The sequence below is a fragment of the Mus musculus genome, chromosome 11 (genome assembly GCF_000001635.26).
Source record: "Mus musculus strain C57BL/6J chromosome 11, GRCm38.p6 C57BL/6J".
In the NCBI taxonomy this organism is placed as follows: domain Eukaryota; kingdom Metazoa; phylum Chordata; class Mammalia; order Rodentia; family Muridae; genus Mus; species Mus musculus.
The window spans coordinates 67,024,889-67,037,879 of record NC_000077.6 but is presented as its reverse complement, the minus strand read 5'-3'; the positions used below and the strand labels follow the sequence as shown (position 1 = coordinate 67,037,879).

At 45.2% G+C, this 12,991-nt stretch overlaps 1 protein-coding gene across 3 annotated transcripts; it reads right to left on the bottom strand.

Annotated features, from left to right (window-relative positions):
• Nucleotides 1-2,567: 2,567 nt before the first annotated feature.
• On the bottom strand, nt 2,568-12,726 carry Tmem220 (transmembrane protein 220). 3 transcript variants are annotated; one of them, NM_177392.3, is made up of 7 exons: nt 12,609-12,726; nt 11,942-11,971; nt 11,686-11,757; nt 7,854-7,914; nt 6,695-6,818; nt 5,640-5,699; nt 2,568-3,771 (listed from the first exon to the last, which is right to left on the bottom strand). In NM_177392.3, exons 1-7 carry the CDS (start codon nt 12,699-12,701, stop codon nt 3,636-3,638), a joined length of 576 nt encoding a protein of 191 aa, NP_796366.1. In that variant the 5' UTR covers nt 12,702-12,726; the 3' UTR covers nt 2,568-3,635. The 3 variants fall into 3 exon arrangements, with proteins under 3 accessions (NP_796366.1, NP_001277971.1, NP_001277972.1); NM_001291042.1 differs by lacking the exon at nt 11,686-11,757; NM_001291043.1 differs by lacking the exon at nt 11,686-11,757 and having other exon boundaries at nt 6,699-6,818.
• Nucleotides 12,727-12,991: the final 265 nt, after the last annotated feature.

Here is a 12,991-nt window from a genome sequence, read left to right as displayed (position 1 = left end):
AGAAGGGGCTGTGTTTGGCCTAATTTGAATTTCTTTACTTTCCCTCCCTCCCTCCCTTCCCTCCCTCCCTTCCCTCCCTCCATCCCTCCGTCCTTCCCTCCCTTTCTCCTTCCTTCCCTCCCTTCCTTCCTTCCTCCCTCCCTCCCTCCCTCCCTCTCTCTCTTTCTTTCTTTCTTTCTTTTTTTTTTGTACAAGGAGAATTATTCTTGTGTTAACTCTACAGCTTAGCACATGAAAGCCCAAAGCTAAGTCAAGTCTGGCCTGCTTACCCTGCTGTATGAGTGGACGTTGGTCGTTTGTTTCAGAACACCTATACTTAGATATAGGTGACATTCCGTTCTGTGAAAACAGCTGAGAGGTCCTAACAGATGCTGAGATCATTCAGTCTTGCCTCCCACCAACCTCGAGACTCTCATGGGAAGAGCAGCAGAGCTGGCCAGTAAGCCCAACTCCAGGCTGCCTGACAGTATGCATGGACATCTCATCTGTACTGAAACAAAACCAGAAACACTGAAGGAGAAGAAAGCTTAGCCTGGCATGTTGGCTAGCTTGATCTATGTAGACCCTACCTTCAAAAGATAAAAATTATTTTATTCCATTGGTAAGATCCAAGGCAAGCGCACACTGAAAGTCAGTGTCTTCCGTGCATCTGTGAGGGTGCACAGGGTACTATGAATATTTACAGCCATACTAGTCTTGATACAGGGAATTAAAATACCGGATCTGTGTTCTGAACATGACTCATTTACACACAGACATCAAGCATGATTCAGCAGATCAGTAGGTCCCGTGTCAAATTTGCAAATGGACTGGACTCATTATGACTTTGTTCTAAAGTTAATACAAAAGCTGTAAAGACCACGCAGGCTAAAGGGACGCTGGAAAACTCAGATCCTCGGCGTGTATTTTATTGACTCGAAGTGCACTGTAGTTGTTTTAATATCAATTTTATCTTGTCCTTGATAATCTGGCTTAAGGATCCCTTTAGTATTTACAGAGTACTGTTGTCTTACATGATACAAAACAGTATCTGACTCATTTTCACTCTCGGCGTGGTGAGCATGAATTCTATTCAAAAGAAGCATTTCTTACAACTGAAATGAATCTTGCCTTAGCGACTTTTCTGTTGTTGTAACAAAAGATCATGGCCAAGGCAACTTAGAAAAGAAAGTATGTAATTCGGGATTTATGGTTCCGGAGCAGTGGTTCTCAACTTTCCTAATGCCTCTACTCTTTAATAGACTTCCTCACGTTGTAGTGACCCCCAACTATAAAATTATTTCTGTTGCTACTTCATAACTGTAATTTTGCTAGTTATAAATCTTAATGTAAATATCTGATATGCAGATGGCTCTAGGTGGCCTCTGTGAAAGGGTTGTGACCCACAGGTGCAGAACCTGCTGTTCTAGAGGGTTAAAGTCCATGGTGGCAGGAACAGCTGAGCATTCGTACCGTGTTCCAAAGTTCGAGGCAGAGAACAACACTGGGAATGGCCTGAACCTTTTGAAACCTCAAATCTCATCCCCAGCAACTACTTCCTCCAGCAAAGCCACACATTCTAACCCACCCAAGCATCACTGCCAAGCGGGGACCACGTATTCAGACATGGGCCTGAGGGGGCATTCCACGTCAACCACCACTCATCTGGTTAGAGTTTGATTCCAGCCTAGATAAGCTCCCCCTGCAGATATCTGACACTTAATGTGAGCTACTTAAATAATACTCAAGCAATCACACCTTCAAAGATAAATTCAGGGGCTGGCGAGATGGCTCAGTGGTTAAGAGCACCGACTGCTCTTCCAAAGGTCCTGAGTTCAAATCCCAGCAACCACATGGTGGCTCACAACCATCCGTAACAAGATCTGATTCCCTCTTCTGGAGTGTCTGAAGACAACTACAGTGTACTTACATATAATAAATAAATAAATCTTTTAAAAAAAAAGAAAATTAAAAAAAAGATAAATTCAATATATTTTATCTAGCCCGACTTATCTCAAAATATTTTTTCAGCATGCACTTAGTATAAAATACATTGTTCTGTGTTTGTGTCTCTAACGTCTACTGTGTTTTACACTGGAGCACATCCACCCCAACGCTAAACTCTTGCAAATGCTTCACCTGTTGCCTGTTGCTGTAAGGTATTTAATAACTAGTAGTATTAAATAACTAGTAATTACTGTGACCCTGTCAGCCCCCTAATAATCGAGACAGAGTCCAAACTATTTATTTAATCAGCTTCCAGCACAATGACTGGACGATTACCCCTAAACTATTTTTTCAGTGCTAGACTGGCTATTTCTCAGCTGCACTCCCCAGGTTACTTGCCAATCAACGGCCTATGCTCCTGGTCCATCCCATCAAAGTGAACTGCTCCCTCCTCCTCCTCCTCTTCTTTCTTCCTCCTCCTCCTCTTTCTTCCTCCTCCTCCTCTTTCTTCCTCCTCCTCCTCTTTCTTCCTCCTCCTCCTCCTCTTTCTTCCTCCTCCTCCTTCTCTCTCTCTCTCTTTCCCTCTCCCCCAGCCCTATGACAAGCCCTGCCTTCCTAGTAATTCTCCCCAGTAATTGGCTGTTAACCACTTTTATTTAACCAGTCACAAAAGATTGGCAAGCAAAGTTTACATAATATTTGCTGTACATGAAATGAGGCAATCAGATCTCAGGGGCCAGTATTTAGCATTTGAATACATAGCGCCAGACCAACACCAACAGTCCATACCAAAATTTGCAGTTGAAGAAGATCCATACACACACACACACACACACACACACACACACACACACACACACACACACACACACACACACACACACACACACGATCCCATGCACACTTAACTTTTCCTGGCAGTTGACTCCCTGCTTCTAAAAGTAGAAAAGTTAAAAATTGACTTCTTTGGTCACCCTGCCCACAGGTCAAGTGCTCTGCCCACAGGTCAAGTGCTCGATAACAACCTGTGTATGCCCTGTTGGACTGTGTCACCCTACAGAGCTCTCCTCCCCTGTGGTCACTTCAACATTCATTAAAAAGATGTATAGATTTCCATCTTAGTTTTCACGGAGAATAACTTATGATTAATATTCCCTATTCTTGCTAACTCCAAATTTATCTTTTCTATATTTTCTTTAATTTCTACTTTCATTTGGTTCACCTGCCCTGGAATTTTTCTGGGTTCAGTACAGCTGAGCCAGTTAAGTACATTAAGATTAGTTTTTGAACCTCCCTCCATGTCAGCATGAGGCTGGTTATAGCCTCAGCCCCCTCTCACTCTTACTCCCTTTGGAACTCAAGTGAGCTTCATCTTCTCAGAGTGCCTTCAACAATAGTTTGGTTGTGGTAACTAATGAGATCTGACATCCTACTTTATATGTGAGGAAATATGTACCAGGAGATTCGTGGGTTTGCCCCATCACATAGTGCTAAAGCTGGATTCAAACTCAAGTTTCTGCTCATTGCCTGGTCCAGTGCTGTTGCAGAAGAGACCTCTGGAGACTCAGCTCCCAATTCTTATCTGACCTAGTCAATCTTCCATCACATTGTGAGTAGCCTTGTTACATTCCCAAGACTTTAAATCATCTCTGGGAAATCGTCCCATTACCCCAATGTGTATAACATGTTGTAAACATTATTGGGTTCATTTAAATGACTGTCTTGCAGTGAGTTGGCCAGGAGGACCGCATCTCCTTGTTCATGTGTACGTAGACCCACGACAGGAGTGGGAGTAGGGTGATTACAACAGCAATAGCCAAGTGCATTCTTCCACCACCTGGATTCCTATAAAAATAAAAAGTATTGTAAATTGAAGTCTAAGAAAATAAATTGCTTTGGAAATATGCATAAAGTTTGAATTGGTAAAACATCACATCTTAATAGTTTCTCTTTATTGAAATTAATGTTGAATTGCATTAAATTTGTATATACTTTTATATATGTATATACTTGATATATGTTGCAAATGCCTTTTCCCACTCTGTTTTGAGGAATACTGAGTAATTAGACTGCTAAAATTGATCTTTCCCTAGTCAGTACCACCTCCTCCTTTGGGAACCCTGTAAGAAGCATTTCTCTCTGAGACAGAGTCTTGCTGTGTGGTTCTTGTTGGCCTCATGTTTGTTATGTAGCTCAGGCTGGCCTTTAACTTGTAGCAATCCTCCTGCCTCACCCCTCTGAGTGCTGGGATAAGAAGATGTAGCACCATGCCCACCTTTTCCCAGGGTCTTGAAGACACAACTGCTTTCTCTAGAGGCAGGGGGATTAAAAATACAAGACCTGCCTGGTAGAGAGCGAATTCAAGGCTAGACAGGACAACCGAGACCTTGTCTCAGATAAAATATAAAGAGATCTGGGGATGTATCTCACTGGTTGAACAAATGCCTTACCACGTACAAGGCCTACATTCTGTCTCCAGCATCACAACAATGAATAAACTTTAAGAATCAATAAGTCCAAAATAGGAATTCCTGAAAACGACCTATTACATCAACGCATTGATGATAAACTCTTCAAGTCAATTGAATGTTTCGATGAACTTGTTGATTTAATCTGGGATTTTAAGTATATTGAACACAGTTGTATCTTAGGACTTGATTCGTTAGCTGGGCTGGGTTCTTGTTGACCCCTAAGGTTTCTTTTATTTGTGCCTCTGTGGAGCTTGTTCTTAGACATGTATTTTTTTTTTCCTTTTTAGGTCTTACTAGGGTTTATTAATGCGATAATTTTAGAGAATCCGTATTTGATCTTATTGGTTCTCTTATTTTTGCATGTCAAATTTTCATTTAATTGGTTTTTGCTTTAATGTTTATTTTTTCTCTCTCTCTCTTCTCTCTCTCTCTCCTTCCCTCTTTTGTTGTGTGTGTGTCTGTGAATCCCTGTGTATGTCTTTATGTGTCTATGTGTGTATGTGCATATGTATCTCTGTTTGTGTGTATGTGTATGTGTGTCTCTGTGTGTGCATATGTCTCTCTGTGTGTGTCTGTGCATGTATGTATGCATGTGTCTCTTTCTGTCTCTCTCTGTGTATGTGTGTGTGTATGTGTCTCTCTGTCTCTCTGTCTGTGTATCTCTCTCTCTGTCTGTGTATCTCTCTCTCTCTCTCTCTCTGTGTGTGTGTGTGTGTGTGTGTGTGTGTAGGCCAAAGATTGACATTGACTGTATTATCAGTCTGTAGTTGCTCTAAGATTTATTTTTACTTTACGTGTATGAGTACTAGCTAACATGTATGTAAGAGCACCACATGTATACCTGGTGTTCTATCGTTTCAGCCATAAAATACCCCCACATATTTTTCAAAGAACTTATGTCCTACAAAGTATATTCTTTGAACGTGGTGTGATCAACGTGGAGACCATTAACAACGATGTACATTTGGAAATTTCAAATACAGTTGAGTCAAAAAATTTATTTTATGTGTGTGAGTGTTTTGCCTACATATTTGTCTGTGTGCCACTTGTGTGCCTGGCTCCTGTGGAAGCCAGAAGAGGACCTCAGATCCCCTGGGCCTGGAGCTAACAGATGTCTATAATCTACTGTGTGGATGTTGGGAATTGAACTCAGGTCCTTTGGAAAAGCAGCCAGTGCTCTTAACCTCTGAGCCATCTCTCCAGGCCCTGATCCCTTGGTTTTTACTGATATGGTGAACTTACTTGGATGAGCTGTGGCACAGGGCCATCCATGCTGTGACAATCACCAGGCCAGACAGCTCCCTGGAAAACACCGTGTTTCACATCATGAAGTGGCTCCTGCCTCCACCCCCCACTGCACATCACTCGCAGAGGTGCAGCCCCTCCCCCAAACAGACTGAGGCTTCATTCGTGGTTAGTGTCATGTTTTTTAAAGGGAATCGGTGCTCTGCATCGACTCAAACAAATATGAAATCTAAACACTGTGAGAGCTGAGGGAGACGGCAGGGAGAGTAGCTGTGGTGCTCATCAGACTAATAATGTTAAGGAAAATGTGCTTGTGGAGTTGTGTGTCAGGGATGTGTGCCTCTTGCATTAACTGAAGAACAGGCCTGTTGTCACTGTCACTGGAGGCTCTACTTCGAGTCCACCCTGATTCCTGGGCTTCAAAGCTGGAGGTGACTCAACCCATCTAGTGTACATCCCCATCTGCAGGTCCAGCTTGGCCATCTCTCCAGATTACATAGGTTAGAGTCCAGAACAAACCACACCCTGTCAGTGGCACCTAACATGCAAGTCTCTGGAGCATTGTGCCAGCAGACACCAGAAACAGGGTAGAAAAAAACAGAAACGGTCTCTTAGTAAGGCTGGGAGCCAAACAAAGGAAGGGTAATAAACTAGGACTAAATGGTTCTGACCAAGAGAGGGGATGGCATGTGACACATTAAGCAAGGCTGGCAGAGACTGCCCTGAGTGACTCAGGATGCTGTCCCCAGCTTATCAGACTGGAGCCTTACTGTACTATGTACGCTCTTGCTAGTTACAGGGAGGTCAAGGTTCACCTGCACGAAAGTAATGTGGAATTGGTACGGCTATGAGAGCTGGTATGATGGAGTGCAGGAAGCAATGCCAGGTTTGAAGTCACACTTTCTTCACCTGATAATGGCTGTTACTGTCCCTGCTCCTCCTAGTACAGTTGGGGGAGCTATAGCATCATCATGCACCGGGAAGCTGCTGTCGTAAAGAATGAATGACTCAGGTCTGCCCCACCCCTCCAAAGGGCAAACACCCCTGCTCACCTGCCTTCTTCCTCATTTAGGAGGTTCTGCTTTGCGTGAAGCAAGAAGTGGTACGCCAAGCCGCCAGCCCACAGCGCACAGAACAGCATGTGTATCGCAGACACACTCTTCCAGATGAAGTTGCCTACAAACGGATGATCCTGCGGCTGTTAGTCAGGTCGGATCCAGAAGGAGGCGCTGGCGTTCTTCTCTCATACTTGCTTTATAATACTTCATTTTCTTTGGAGAGCCACCCTTCCCACGCCACTTGCCCCTGTCACTGGCACCTGGCCTCTCCACTTTCTGTTGCTTAGCTTGGTGGAATAATACGTGTGAGCTTATGCAAAGAGGCATGAAGCACGTGCTTGCGTGTAAGATTAGCTTGCACCAAATAGGGGAACACATAAAAGCACACCATACATTGCTGTAAGAACTAAGCGCAGGGAGATTGGAAGGGGAAACATGTACTAATGAAAAATGTAGAGGTGTATTACAGACACGTTAGGCACTTTCTATACACAAGTGACAGTTTCTATACATACATTGTGACTGCATTTCAAAGAAGAAAGTAGTTAGCAACAAGAGTGGTGTTTCTCTAAAAATATGTATAAATGTATAAAAATATGTATAAATTATAAAATATGTATAAATAAATGAGCTGATCTGGATTAGAAAGAAGAAAACTATGCAACAGGCAATGATTGCCCCCGAGTCCGAGAAGACATGATTGCCACGGTGATTGCTGCCCGTCTGATCTAACATTAGCTGGAGCTTTAAGAAGCCAGTGTAGAGACCAAACTCTTCTCCCATATGAACTCAGTCTCTTTACAGATGGTTGTGAGCCACCATGTGGTTGCTGGGAATTGAACTCAGGACCTTTGGAAGAGCAGTCAGTGCTCTTAACCACTGAGCCATCTCTCCAGCCCAAACTCAATCTCATAAACAGCAATGGGTGCCAGAGGTCTCGAATCATAGTTGATAATGGTTAGTATGCCCAGAGCTGGGCAAGTCTCCCTAGGATGGTCTAGGACCGAGACTGGAGGTGAAAAGGAACGACTCATTATCAGAAGCAAGGTGAGATGCCTGGAACCCTGTTTCTCTTGGGAGTTGGTCAGGTAGATTCCCACTGTTCTAAGAACTCCGATTTGCTGAACCTTCGTGTAGAATCTGCCATTCATACCTGTGACAAGAGGATTAAACCCAACAAGCAGGGTAAGCACTGCTGGGATCATGTACACCACCTGTTAACAAAAAGGAAGTGTGAGGGTGAGGAGGGGTGCTCAAACGTGGGGGCGTTAGCCCAGTCTCGACCATCCTCATCCCCAGAACCGAAGACAGGAGTATACTCAACATGTGATACATTCCAGACCATCTAGCAAATAAAAGTGTGGTCTGCAGTCCCCAAGCTGAGGGATTTTCCTCTGTTTCAGTAAGTCACGGAGGATGTGGTAGTTCTGCTAGTATGACCTCATCACCGCATCACCTCCCTCCATCAGCTCTTCCAGGAGATGCTTCGGACCCCCAAGCTGTAACTCTGAGCAGTGTTTCATCAATGCTGGCCTCCCAGTTTCTCCCAAGCAACTTCCATACCCAGGGTGACCGTCCTTGATTACATAAAAGAGCATCCTCTGAAAATACAGTTCATGGATGGCCAGATGGCCCTGCTAGGCTGGACCCCCCCATGGACCATGTGACTCAGTATTCCAGTTGTACACGTGAGGTCACAGAAAGCATCCAAATGATGTGTGGGTCTGACATGCCCAGTACTGAGACAAGGTTGTTCATTTAGGAAACGGAATTGGAAAGACTGGCCCTGAAAAGGTCCCATTCTCGAGCTTTATTGTAAGAAACAGACTCTGGCGGTGTGTGTGTGTGTGTGTGTGTGTGTGTGTGTGTAGCCGAAGGCAAGAAGGGAGAATAGATTCATAAAACTTGGAGACTTTCCAAGACAGGGGGCTACTTCACCATAACAGTTTCAGTGTGTAGAGCAGAAACCTTCAGTCTCTTTGGAAATGACCAGAAGAACTGTTGTTTCAAGTGGCTGGTTTTCACCTTGGATCTGAAAGTCTGTGTTAGTGTTTCCTGCTCCATCCAAGCTGGTGACTGGAATGTCAGCCAGTTGATACCTGCAAGTCAGGTTGTCTCTGACAGAGGGGCAGGCATGCTCCTTGAGGGTCTTTAGCATGGGTCTTGTGCTGAGCGGGGAGGTCTGTAGTAGGTCTCAGCGTGCTGTCTTTCTGACAAGTCCCTGGATAGAACACTGCTGCTCTTCCAAGGACACACTTAAGGGGTGAGGGGCCACGGGTGAGACCCATTCCACACGGATAACTATATGATTCAGCTACTCGGGAGTGAGGCAGACAGAGGCAATCAGAGACAGAAGACCATTAATGAGCACACACCATACAATACCCAACGGTGCTCTGTGGGAAATGTTCTGCATAGATTTTAAAAATGTGCACGCAAATGTCTGCATGTCTGTCTCAACACTACACAGCCTTATTCTACTGCTTTATATGAAGAAATCGATCCTTTGAGTCTCTCACAGCAACTGTGATATAATAATCCGTATGAAAATGCTTTGCCCTGTCGATAATCGGAGAAGATGAAAAAAGCTGGGGGTGGAGAGATGGAAAAGAACTGCTTCTAGTACACACGTTACAACAATGGTAGCCCACGACTTTAAACCCAGCATTTGGGAGGCAGAGGCAGGCTAATCTCTGAGTTTAAGACCAGCCTAATCTACAGAGTGAGTTCCAGGACAGCCAGGGCTACACAGAGAAACCCTGTCTTGAAAACCAAAAATGAAACAAAACAAAAAAACAAGGCTCAGTAAAAATATGAACCCGGTATAATTCACTTATAATGTTCTCTTCTGATACTTTTGGGATTTAGTAAATGCAGTTAGCTTATTAATTTATGAATGAATGCGTGTGCATCTGTGTATATGCATGTGTGTAGGATCTAAGTGGTAGTGGTCAGAGGACACCTCTGTGGAGTCCATTCTCTTCATGGGTCCCTAGGACCAAAATCAGGCTTTAGGCTTCTGGGCAAGCAACTTTACCCACTGAGTCATTTTGCCAGTCCTTCATTATTATTATTATTTTTAACCAATGGAAAAACTAAAGGTATCATAGTATCCACTTAACAGAATTTAATTTGTAAAGTCATTGAGTACCCTGGACTTGTCCCTAATTCTCATCCATTGCAAAAATGGTCATGTCCAGGAATATAGGTAAGGCGGTGTCTCCCAGGGCCAAGTTAATGCCATACAAGGCATTTTAACAAGGTATGGTTGCATATAAATCACACCGAGACTCTAATAACAACACGGCATGCTGATTTGTGCAAACCAAATGCCACCTGTCCAAGGGACTTCTTGGGAAACATTTTGTCTGTAACTGGAGGGATGGAAGCCCAGGAGGAAACCTATCTCGCTCCTGCTTTGACTCCTCACGCATTGGGTATACTCCTCTGGGGCTTAGAGAGGTCTGCAGCTGCAGAAGCTATTCAATAAACATGAGGAAGGCTGAGAAGAGAAAGCCCTATTCCTTCATGCCACTCTTGACCACCAAGTGACCACCAGAGTTTCTTTCTTTCTTTCTTTCTTTCTTTCTTTCTTTCTTTCTTTCTTTCTTTCTTTCTTTCTTTAATTATGGAACGCTTCGTTTCTTACGTGATATGTTCTGTATTTCTATAACCTGTTGTTATAATCCACATCCCAGTATTTGCCTCTGTGATGCAAGTAGCCTCCATGAACAAGGTACAGCAGGGACTGTGGGAAGGAGCTGGGCGAAGACCTAGTTTCCAAAGTGCAGAAAGCAACATAGTACTGTTCATCTGTGCATCCATTCCTTCTGTACTTCCCTCGGGAGGATCTTTACGAGGAAACTTTATACAAGGCTCCTAAGAAGATGGAGACCATGTCCCTGTCCTTCTGGAAGCTGGCTGCCCAGAGCATCAGCCAAAGGAGTTATTGCTACAATAAGAGATCAGGAAGGATGGTCAGATCCTCCTGGAAAGAGGCAGAGCGACTGAGATGGCATCTGAGACAGTCCTGGGAGCCTGGGCACACAGCAGCAGGCAGGCTAGGGGCAAGGCCCATTTGCCATCATTTCTGGACTAGACTCCAAAGACAATGCTGGAAATGTGGGATGGGCCATGCTATGGTGGGGCTAAAGACCAAATGGAGGAGCTCCGACTTAGCTTGGGAAACAACAAAGGGTTTGAAAGCGGACAGTGTTGTAGAGGCAGAGGAGGCAGGAGGCAGATAGAAGAGTTATAAGGCTGTCTTCAGGGGAAGTAAGGGAGGGCTGAGTGGGAACGAGCAAAGGTAGGGTACTCAGGCACTGTGCATGTACCTATGCCTAGAATGGATGCTGCTGAATTCTTTTTTTACTTTTGACAGCATCTCAGGGCAGTGATGTTAAAGGCAACAGGTATTGAGTGAAGATGCCTAGTAGCTCTGCTGAGAACAGAAATTGCTGGGTCAGTCAGGAGGTGGACGAGGCTTAGGGAGGAGGTGTTCTGTGGGATCCCAGACAGGTTTCACAGAGCAGCATGGTGGTGCTGGTGGCTATTTGGAGCCATCTTTTAGAGAATCAACATGGAGCTTCCTGAGGGGATATATGAGATATGATTGTGAACTCAGGCTATGGAGCAAAATGCTGAGGAGGTCATCTAATTTGGGGAGAGGGGACTCTGGATAACAAGCAGTTTCAGGCCATGGTTCTACTGCACCAACATTCAAACCAGGCTAGAACTCAGCTCTGCATTCCTGGTGTTCTCACTCACTGCTCTCTATACAGTGAACACTGTCCCCAAACCCAAGAATGAGTTTCTCAGTGATACTGTGCAGTCTGCCTCCAAGACGGTCTATTGTTGTCTGAGAACAAAAGTCACAGATGGATATAACCGGCACACATCCTTGTTACGGCTGTCATAAAGGTTAGCATAATGTATGTCAAATGACTAGCATGTTGTAAGTCCTTAGCAAAGACAGGAGCTCTTACTGTCATGCCCGGTGTAGTCATGGGAAGTGGGAGTCGCTGGTATAAGCTCTCTCTGCAGAAAGACTTTCGTGTCTACAGAAAGTTCAGAATTCACATCTCCATCAGTTATATGATCAGAGTGATTTCCCCCTCCGATGCGAAAAATTAGGGACATGAGCTCACAGAGGTATTAATTTCTGGGTTTTAGACAAGAGTCCCAGGATCAGAGTGTAGTCGTGTCAAATGGAGGAACGTTTTGCAAGTAGCTCATACTCACCACCCACAACTCTGCATCTGGATCGTTTACCTAGAATGTCAAAACGTCAAGGTGTTAGCTCACATTAGATCCATGTATCCTCTGTCTGGTCTGGCCTTGTGTTTACTATTCATTGCGAAGAACTAGGCGCTACAATGGGCTCAGGGTACATAACACCATGAGCTAGTTTAGCAGTCTGCACATCCCGATGGCAGCAGGGACTCTCCTCTCGGTTGAACACAACAGGTAGATCTAACCACCCAGCCATGCATCTTTTGAAAATAACTGCTTGGGATTTCCTAAGAACTATTATAGTGTATATGAAAATCCTAGGTCCCAAGATACGAGGGCAGTCACCCTGAGGATGATCAGGAAGAGGTCTAGGAAGGGTAAGGATGCTGTCTATTCTATTTCCACTTTCCTCCCAGGCGCTAAAACCCATCTCACTGAGGCTGAAGATTCGAAAAGGTGTCAGAGCTGCGGTTCTGGGCCCCTTTCTAAGTGACCGGCTGCACAAACTTGCACGCGGGGCCGCTAGGTCAAGCTCTGAGTGCGTTGCCTAACTACACATATTCATCCATGTTCTTTCTGCTTGAAAGGACTCTGTGGGTCCCAATTCGGCTCCACCCTGAGAACTGGTCGCCCAGGCTTCGCGGTCCCTCTGCCAGCCCTCCTCAGCCCGCCTGACCTGCACCACAGCGGCCAGGGCGAAGAAAGCTGCCATGAGTGCGTTGCAGGCCCGCCACAAGCCGGGAGCCCAAGTAGCCACTGCTGGCGCCATGACCTGGAAGCCGGAGGAGCAGGACAGGCCCCAGAGGGGCGTGGCCAGAGGGCGAGGCTGGGCTAGCGGGGCGGTACCCAGGAGGGGCGGGGCGTAGTAGGTGGGGGAGGGACAAGGGGCAGGGCTCAGACAGCGGGAGCGGGGATACAAGGGCGAGGCGAGCCCTTCTTCCCTCCCCGCCCTCCTCAGGTCTAGAACGGTCTTGCGGCGCTCTCTAGTGGATAAAGTGTATCATTGGCATGTGCCTTTCTTTTCCCTTATTCTTTCTCTCATTAAAAAAGCAAATGAAG

Excerpts from the sequence above, each read along its gene's own strand:
- Tmem220 (NM_177392.3), bottom strand. The coding sequence starts at position 12,701 with ATGGCGCCAGCAGTGGCTACTTGGGCTCCCGGCTTGTGGCGGGCCTGC. Across the intron at positions 11,972-12,608 it reads CCCTGGCCGCTGTGGTGCAG|GTAAACGATCCAGATGCAGA; the intron begins GTCAGGCGGGCT and ends TTGACATTCTAG. Across the intron at positions 3,772-5,639 it reads CTGTGCCACAGCTCATCCAA|GAATCCAGGTGGTGGAAGAA; the intron begins GTAAGTTCACCA and ends TTATTTTTATAG.